This window comes from Hibiscus syriacus, unplaced genomic scaffold, assembly GCF_006381635.1.
Source record: "Hibiscus syriacus cultivar Baekdansim isolate YM2019G1 unplaced genomic scaffold, ASM638163v2 tig00004013_pilon, whole genome shotgun sequence".
Lineage (NCBI taxonomy): Eukaryota > Viridiplantae > Streptophyta > Magnoliopsida > Malvales > Malvaceae > Hibiscus > Hibiscus syriacus.
This window is the reverse complement of record NW_024061992.1, coordinates 2,535,507-2,545,301: the sequence shown is the minus strand read 5'-3', so window position 1 is coordinate 2,545,301 and position 9,795 is coordinate 2,535,507. Positions and strand designations below refer to the sequence as shown.

The window sequence follows — 9,795 nt, the reverse complement described above, 5'->3', positions numbered from 1 at the left end:
TAGTAATAACAATTATAATGATAATCATAAAAATATAAATATATACGTTAATAGCAAAAATAAATAGTAATAATACTAGTTATATGAATATATATATATATATAATAACTTATAAACAAGGTATAAAAATAATAGTAATAATAAGTATTAAAATAAAAAAATAATAGTAATGAATAAAAAAACAAAAATAAAAGAAATTATAAAGAATATGAAAATCAAAGTGTATATATATATATATATATATAAATAAAAAAATAAAGTATAAATGAAATAAAAAATAATAATAATGGAAATATAAGTAAACATATATGATATTAGTAGGGGATTAAATTGAAATAAAAGCTAAATCAGTGGGCAAATGTCAAAGAACATTGAAGATTAAAACTGACAAAAATAAAAAAGTTTTCATTTTTTTAATAGATTTTCGCATCCTCATTCCAAAAATGTAATTTGTTTTTGCGAAATAGCCTCTAGGGAGCGTAGATCTGAAATCAAAGTTTCGAAAAACTCCCTCCGGGTCATCGGCTAAAACATTTTTCTTTCTCAACCAAAGAAAACGCAATTAACAACGCATACAAGTGAAGAGTAAAGAGAAACAAACGAAAGGTAAAAAGCTTTCACCTTTATTGCTTCGAATCGTTTACAATAGCCTCGAAATCACTTTTTCTTTGCTCGTATTTTTCTGGCGTTCCTTTTGTGTCACTCGTGTGTGTTCTGGTGTGGTAATTACAAGGCTTATTTATAGTACTAAAAAACCCTATTTTAGACTAGTATTTAAGTCCTAATCCAACTCTTCTTAGTTGGTTACGTGAAGACTCCCCAGCGGAGTCACCAAGTTGTCGTAACCGTCTTTCGGTTGGTCCCCGGAATTGGGCTTCGACGTGGATTAAATGAATTGGGAGTCGCCACCGATCATTTACTTTACGAAAAGTGGGTTGATCGAATACCTTATTTCTTATCTGATCTGCGTCTTACCAGAGATATGTCGGGTTCGGGTGTCGGTTACAGTCAAGGAAGGGTTAGCACCCTTGAACTGCCCTTTCGGTACTACGTAATTTCCAGTTGTTATTAAGTAAGAAAATTGAAAGTTTAACTGAAAAGGTAAAATTACGATCCAAAATTACTTACCCTAATTTGATTTGAAAATATCCCTTTTAAAAAAAGGCGAGAAACACGTTAGAGGAAAAAGACAATGAAAGTAAATAAATAAAACAAAGAAAACGCATAAATAACACGAATAAACAAAATGAGATAAAAAATAAGAAAATTAAAGAAGTAAAAGTAAAAATAAACAAAAAAAAGAATGAAGTAACGAATCTAATAATAATAAAACAACAATACAAATAATGAGGAAAAATACAAAGAAAATAGAACATAAATGAAAAAAAATACAATCACATAAAATAAAAAAATAAAAAAAATGTAAGTTAAAAGTAAAATAATAATAACAATTATAATGATAATCATAAAAATATAAATATAAATATATACGTTAATAGCAAAAATAAATAGTAATAATACTAGTTATATGAATATATATATATATATAATAACTTATAAACAAGGTATAAAAAATAATAGTAATAATAAGTATTAAAATAAAAAAAATAATAGTAATGAATAAAAAAACAAAAATAAAAGAATGATAAAGAATATGAAAATCAAAGTAATATATATATATAAAATATATATATATATATATATATATAAATAAAGTATAAATGAAATAAAAAATAATAATAATGGAAATATAAGTAAACATATATAATATTAGTATGTGATTAAATTGAAATAAAAGCTAAATCAGTGGGCAAATGTCAAAGAACATTGAAGATTAAAACCGGAAAAAATAAAAAAGTTTTCATTTTTTTAATAGATTTTCGCACCCTCATTCCAAAAATGTAATTTTTTTTTGCGAAATAGCCTCTAGGGAGCGTAGATCTGAAATCAAAGTTTCGAAAAACTCCATCCCGGTCATCGGCTAAAACATTTTTCGTTGGGATTCTCAAGCAAAGAAAACACGATTAACAACGCATGCAAGTGAAGAGTAAAGAGAAACAAACGAAAGGTAAAAAGCTTTCACCTTTATTACTTCGAATCGTTTACAATAGCCTCGAAATCACATTTTCTCTGCTCGTATTTTTCTGGGGTTCCTTTTTTGTAACTCGTGTGTGTTTTGGTGTGGTAATTACAAGGCTTATTTATAGTACTAAAAAACTCTATTTTAGACTAGTATTTAAGTCCTAATCTAACTCTTCTTTGTTGGTTACGTGAAGACTCATCGGTTGGCAGGACAAAATCTGGTGTCTTCAACATGCAAGTCGAGGAATTTTCTATTCCATTTTGAGTTGACCAGGTAATAATCTAATCTTTGTTTTAGGCATGGTTTTCAAAACCGGACCGGTTAGCGAACCGGTCATGCTATCGGTTCACTGGTTCAACCGGTCCGACCGGTCGAAAGAACCGGATGATGTCATAATTATTTAAAAAATTAAATAAAAATAACAAAAATATTTAATAAAAAATAATTTTTTATATCACAAGTCATATTCAAAGCAAGTCATAACATATATAAGTTAAAAACCATAAAATCAAGTGAAACAAAATGATTCAAATTAACTACAACATAATATTTTAATGTAAAACATATTAAACAATAAATATAATTATATAACTATAATTAAAAAATAAATTTGGGGTTAAAAAAATCATAACAAAATGATATTGTTTGGTTTAATTTTTTTTTTTATAAAAACAATCTCACATGGCTAAGAAACATAGAAGAGCATCCCAAAAGTCTAAAGAGTAAAAATATGTGAACAAAACAATCTAACATTGCTAAGAAACATAAAAGAGCATCACAACTAACTTCTATAAATAATAGAGGTAATTTGGCATTCAAAATCATGGAGCCTTTTGGTGAGCATTGAGTGAACTATTCTTTCACTTCAATCAAGCTCGAATTTTAGGGTTCAATCGAGCTTCTAAATTGTTTTTTAGTTCAAGCCTTTTTAAGTTCAAGTTTCAATATTATATTTCGAGTTTGAATTGAACTTGATAATTTTTAGCTTGTGAGTTTGAGTTGAGTTGAGCTTACTTTTAAATTTTTCAAGTTCGAGTCGAGCTCAGCAATACTCGAGTTCGACTTGGCTCGTTTAACAAACGACGTTGTTTGGTTCAATTTTTTTTAAAAAAAAAAACAAAAATCCCAGTTTTTTCCGATTTTCAGTCGGTCCGGTTCGAACGGTTCAGCGGTTCTGACCGGTTCACTAATAACGGTTCAACCGGTTTAGATTGAACCGGACTAAGTAACGGTTCCCGATTGAACCGACCGGTTCGGTCCGATTTTCAAAACAGAGGTTTTAGGTTGCCCTTGGCGAGCCTCTAAACCTTAGATCAAATAAACTCACGTTATGTATGAAATCTGAGAATAGACAGCTTCCCCTTTGAGTTGTTGGTGAGCATCCCGTCCTCTCCTTCGGCTCGAGGATCACATTGAAATTTATCCTATTATCCATAGATAGTCGTTTCCCTGGCCGTGATTGGCTAGATGTTCCAATAGTAGTTTCCTTTTTGCCATGTGGGGGGTTTGCATATAATGTAGTAAACTGCCTCCGAGCTCATTTCTTCTGTTTGAAATCTCCTATTTATAAATTGATTTAATATTTGAAGAATTTCTAGATTTATTGAGTCACGCCATAGTAATCATATCCCAAATTTTGAGGTAATCTTATTTGCACAGATGCCCGAAACTCGAGGTTCCAAGAGTTCCACCATGCTCGCACGATGTTCTCGGATTAAATATTTAAATATTCTTCAAAAGTTTGGGCTAGCTGCTCATAATTCTAAAAGACGAATGTCATTAGAAACTTTTTTAACTTGTGTAATCGAGACTTACTGGTCTTTTTCAGTCTCGCTTTCCTTGTATTCTTCAACTCCAGTCATGCTGGTTGTATTGGTGTCTCCTAGCTCATCCTCCTCTCTGAAGGATATTTTCATGAGTGATTCCTGATCTTTTCCCTCTATATGATCGTTGTGGTCTGGTGGGTTGTTTGTCCATTCGGATGCAAATGTGTTCGGTGTGGGGCGGTATTTCGATGTCTTTTGGATATTTATTTTTTTCTATGTGCCTTCCATGCATGGTGGTTATCTAATCATTCCATAGTGTTTTGAGCCTTTGGTACTTGTCTATTCGTTAGCTTCAAGTTCGTGTCCTACGATAGTAACTGTTGCATGATTGTCTTTCTTGATTTTACATTGCGGGTGAGAATCTCCGTATTCTGACTTTTCTCTAATGGTATCACCTTCTCTAATGGTATCACCTCCATACTTGATTGTGGGTTTTTTATGCTCTCAATTTTTTGAACTTGTTCTCAGGATTTGATGCTAGGCATGCTTCATTTTTACTTTGGGTGTTTTGTTGTCCCTTTTTATTTGCCTCTTTTTTGCTTTTTGTGTTTGTTTCTGTGGTTATTTTCTTATGCATTTTCCTCAATTCTTCTATGTTCTTGTGGTTCGCATTTGCATGAATCATTATTTCTTCATTTTTTAGGCCTGAGAATTGTGATCCTGTAACTTCTTCCTCCTATTTATCCCATCTTTAATATTTGTAGATTTTATCCATCCATGGTCCGTAAATTTCTTGATCATGATCAGTTATGTTTGCTGGTTCACCCATTCATGCATGGTTTCCGTTGTTGACGTTGAAGAAGCGCAATTTTCTTTAGCATGGCCATAGATGTCATAAGTGAAACAGATCTACTGAAGACATTTATATTCTAATTTTTGTACAAAATTATCAGTGTCAATGTGTGATTTCAGTGGTTTATTTAGATCCACCATTACTGTTAGTCTGGTAAACCTACCTTTTTCATCTGCTTGGGTGTTATAATCTACTTTCACTACTTATCCCACTACCTTGGCAATGTGTCTGAATAACGTCTTACAGTAGTATTAATAAGGTACCCCTGATAAACGAATCCAGACAGTCACGTAAGAGAGGTGTTTCTCCAACATAGAGAGCGATCTTTTTCATGATTGAACTATCCAGTAATTCTCATATATTGTCCACGGTCCTTTCATCAAGACGTATGCATAGTCTTTATCGTCTTTAAACTTGACTAAGTATTTCCAGGTTTATTAACTGCATATCTCCTTTCGGGCACCACAAGGTGTTAATTCTATCTCATAAGGTTTTGTATCCAATATTCCGATCAAGAAGACAAACAATTAACGAAGACCTCATACTTCTATCAATTTCATGCACTCTTTCTGATTACTTTATCAAATACGCCCCAAATTCATCAATGATGCAATCCTCGTTCAAGAATTCTACTTCATCCAGGTCAAATTTAGACTCGTTTTTCTCTATCTTTTATGATATAGTGTTCTTGGCTGTTATCGAGGTATAGGATGCTTTGTTCTTGGCCGTTATCGAGGTATAGGATGCTTTCTCTTCTATAGATTGGGACTCTTTGTTTTCCTGGTTTGCTTCTTGTTTGTTATCTCTATTGTTTCCACGTGTATGATCTCTATTCTAACGTTGTTTTTCTTTGCTTTCTTGTTGGTACTCGAGCAATAGTGGTGGTCCCGGTCTTTCTAGACCTGTGGTAGTTCTAGGTCGTCAATTTCTTTCAGTGATCGGTCATTTGGATTGTCGTAGAACAATAAATCTTCGTTTTTCTCAGTGCTAGGATTCTCTCTCAACTCCATTTTTCAGCGTTTGTGATTTACTGTTTTTGATAAATCTATTTTGACAAATATATATTATTCCTCGTAATCAACAACTTTTTTTATAATTGTTTAAATATATTTAGATAAATATATATAATTTGTTGTACAAATATATAATAATTAAATTAAATTTTATATTTGAATTTGGATATTGAGATATAATATTTGAAATTTTGGATATTCGATTTTTTTATCGGATATATATTATAATTTTAGAGGCTGAAATTTCAACCATTGAAAAGCATGTGTATAATTTTTTTATTAATTTAATAAGAGTAATTAAAAAAATAATATTTATCTGAAAGATTTTTAACCTATTTAAAATGAACGTTCAAACGTCCATTTGATGTTCTCAAGCTTAAAATATTTAAGGAAAACAATAACCGTTTTAATTAATGAGTTATATTGATTCGCGTAGTATTGGTGTAAATTAAACCATACCCTGTGCACGGGAAATAAATTTTCAGCTGTTATTTTGTACATCCGATTAAAAATTTAATCAATTAAATAATTAAATATTGCTTCTGTCGCTGTAATCTTTTAAAGTAAAGGAGAAAAGAAAATATCTGATTGTTGTTTAAAAAGGAAGCAAATAAGATTTTGCATGGATAATTTGGAGCTGTAAAATCTCTACCTAACCAATAATTTTCGGATTATAAATACGATCAAATACAGACGTGGACACAGAATCTTAGCCATGGATACAACACAGAAAAACGTCACCTCGTCTTCATCTTCTACTTCTTTTCTCTCTCATTTATGCTCATCAGCGCTTAGGGCCAAAACCGTCAAATCCTCCTCCACTGCTGCTTCCGGCGATGGCCTTATTCGCCGACTCGGAGTCTTCGATCTCCTCCTTCTCGGCATCGGCGCCTCCATCGGTGCCGGTATATTCGTTGTCACCGGAACCGTTGCTCACGATGCCGGTCCTGGTCCGTAACATTTCTCTCCCTTTTATTTTTTCGGATTGCGGATTTCTTTTCTGAATTTAACTTTTGGGGCGATTTCAAATCTGTTGTAGGAGTGACTATTAGTTTCATCCTCGCGGGAGTATCGTGTGTGTTGAACGCTCTCTGCTACGCCGAGTTAGCGTCACGGTTTCCCGCCGTAGTCGGAGGCGCGTACTTGTACTCGTATACGGCCTTCAATGAAATTACTGCTTTCCTCGTGTTCATGCAATTGATGCTGGACTATCATATTGGGGCTGCTAGTATTGCGCGTAGTTTAGCGGGTTACGTGGCTACCATTTTCGAGCTCATTCCTGCTTTGAAAGGAAATATACCGCCCTGGGTTGGTCATGGCGGCCAAGAATTATTTGGAGGAGCTTTGTCTATCAATATTCTGGCTCCGATTCTTCTTGCCCTTTTGACTATTATTCTCTGTCAGGGTGTTAAAGAATCATCTGCTGTTAATTCTGTCATGACTGCAACCAAGGTACTCTCTTTCTTTAACACTTAGTTTGTTTTCAGATTCTGATGATACCAGTTTTTCCTTTCTGGAAGTAAGAAAAGGACAAAGATTGTGACCAGATACTAAGGTCAATGAGATTTTCTTAATAATTAAAAGTTAACTTTTGACCTTTGTGAGCATTACATAGTTAGGGATAGACCAAATGGGCTGCTGCGCAGTCACCCTCCTTCAAAACTTCGAATTATTGTATTTTTTAGATTTTTTTCTTTGTACTATTGATAATATATTTTCGCCCTCTTTGAATTATATAAATTTCTCCCTTTTAGTTCGTTGCATCCCTTTCTCGACCTAGTAGGTAAGTTTTTGGTTATGTACTAAAAGCAGCAAAAGAAAAGAGAAATGGGGGTAAGTGGTAAATGTTTTCCTTATTAACTGTGTTGCAGGTTCTCATTGTTATTTTTGTCATTATTGCTGGATCTTTCAAAGTTGATGTAGATAATTGGTCTCCTTTTGCTCCCAATGGTTTTAAAGAAATATTGACGGGAGCTACTGTAGTATTCTTTGCATATGTTGGATTTGATGCGGTTGCTAATTCTGCCGAAGAATCAAAGAGACCTCAGGTATTCTTATTAGTTTGAGAGCAACTCAAAGTCTTATGCTTAAAATGTACTGTAATTTATGTTTCTAATGTTCATCTTATATTGGATTCCTGTATAGTGTCTGCGTGATATTTATTTCCCTTTTTTTATTTCGATTTTTCAGCGGGATTTGCCAATAGGAATCTTGGGAAGTCTGCTTATATGTGTTGTTTTATACATTTCTGTTTGCTTGGTGATCACCGGGATGGTACCGTACAACATGCTGGGAGAAGAGGCTCCTTTAGCTGCAGCTTTTACATCCAAGGGTTTGAAATATGTTTCTATTTTCATCAGTATTGGAGCAGTTGCTGGGCTTACAACAACCCTTCTAGTTGGTCTATATGTACAGGTGAACTAACTGGGAATTTCTATGTTTTTGGTATGTGATGATGTCCTTATTGAGTAACATGTTCCAAAATGCTCAATGATGAAATGCTTGATGGATTGTTTCTCTGAGCAGTCTAGATTATATCTTGGGCTTGGAAGGGATGGTTTATTGCCTTCAATATTTGCTAAAGTGCATCCGAAACGCCACACACCTGTTCATTCTCAAGTCTGGGTTGGTATCATTGCTGCTGTTTTGGGAGGCCTATTTAACGTGCGTGTCCTATCACACATTCTTTCAGTTGGCTCACTGGTATGCCCTTTTTTATTTTCTTTTTCGAGTAATCTTTGCCCAACATTTGCTTAATTGTATACGGTTATTAAGTTCCCAAACAACCATTCCTTTTCCTTTGATGTTGGTTGATACCGAACATGCATGGCTACAAAATTTAGGTGTAACCTGCTTCATCATATGGTAATTTCCTAGTATCATGTGTAGGTTATTGAAGTAATCTATTTCAGCTTTGGATGTAAGCAGATGTGTATCCGCAAAACTTATTTCTTTCTACTATCCTTTAACTATAAAGTGAATTAGTTGGTTTCTGTTAACATGAAGTAATGTATGGAAGTTTGTGTATCGGATAGTTGTGGGGTCAAAGCAAAGTACCTGCATAAATTAAGTTGATGTTTTGAAGGAGAAATTACATTCGCGTGTGCATAGTTGTGAAGTACGTGCACCTCATTTTATCATTTGATTTGCTTCAGACTGGCTATTCTGTTGTTGCTGCATGTGTTTTAACTCTTCGCTGGAAAAAAAGGACAGAAAATCAAGATTCTTCAAATTCATATCAACCTGGCGTGAAGGTGTCATATGTATTGTCATAGTAGCCTGCTGTGGTTTTACTACCGGAGTTCTTTATCGTTGCAGCGCTTCCTTATTTTTATGATTGTCGCATTGGTGATAGCCGTATTGGCTTGTGCTGCTCTTTGTTTCCGTCAGGTGAATGATCAGCTGAATATCGTAAACTTTTTGCTTTCCAGTTTACCTTGTCAATGCCTGTGCAGTTTTGGCCTTTGACATTGTACACTTTTTGCATTCTGCTTGGTTTGAAATGATCAGCTGAATATCGTAAACCTCTTAATAAGACCCATAAATGCTATTTTTCTCAGGCTTATTCAGAAGCTCCAGGGTTTTCCTGTCCATGGGTTCCTATTGTGCCATCTGTTTGCATCTTTTTCAACATCTTCCTGTTTGCACAGGTATGCCTGCAGAATGCATTGATAAAGGAGTTAAAATTCAAAGAATTTATGGATTAATTAGCTTTTTTTTTCTTGGCACAGTTGCACTATGAAGCATGGATTAGATTGTGGTCCTCAGCTTAACATCTGTTGGTATTTATGCATTTTACGGACAGTATCATGCGAATCCAAGTGCAGATGAGACAATTGTTACTATATGGCACCTGAAGAAGATAAACGTTAGTCACTCACCTATGCTCTTTGGTAGGCCTTGTAGTTTCTTTATCTTTGGTTTATGTCATTATCTGCTTATAAATCTATTTCTGAGAATAGATAGAGAATCCATTAGACATTGTTGGCTTCTTGCCCACTAATAAAATAGAGAATGTGACTAAAAGTTTTGAAGCATATAATTCCGTAAAACATTTCAATAATTTGTTAAGGATAGAGA

The 9,795-nt window shown here is 33.7% G+C and overlaps 1 protein-coding gene across 1 annotated transcript; it reads left to right on the top strand.

Annotated features, from left to right (window-relative positions):
* The first annotated feature begins 6,430 nt into the window (after positions 1-6,430).
* LOC120186587 (cationic amino acid transporter 9, chloroplastic-like) lies at positions 6,431-9,588 on the top strand. The gene is given in 12 exon segments (XM_039190477.1): positions 6,431-6,665; positions 6,755-7,167; positions 7,587-7,763; positions 7,906-8,130; positions 8,242-8,418; positions 8,871-8,946; positions 8,949-9,038; positions 9,041-9,105; positions 9,276-9,365; positions 9,447-9,468; positions 9,471-9,551; positions 9,554-9,588. Coding segments are annotated over 12 exon segments (1,686 nt in total).
* The last annotated feature ends 207 nt before the right edge of the window (positions 9,589-9,795 follow it).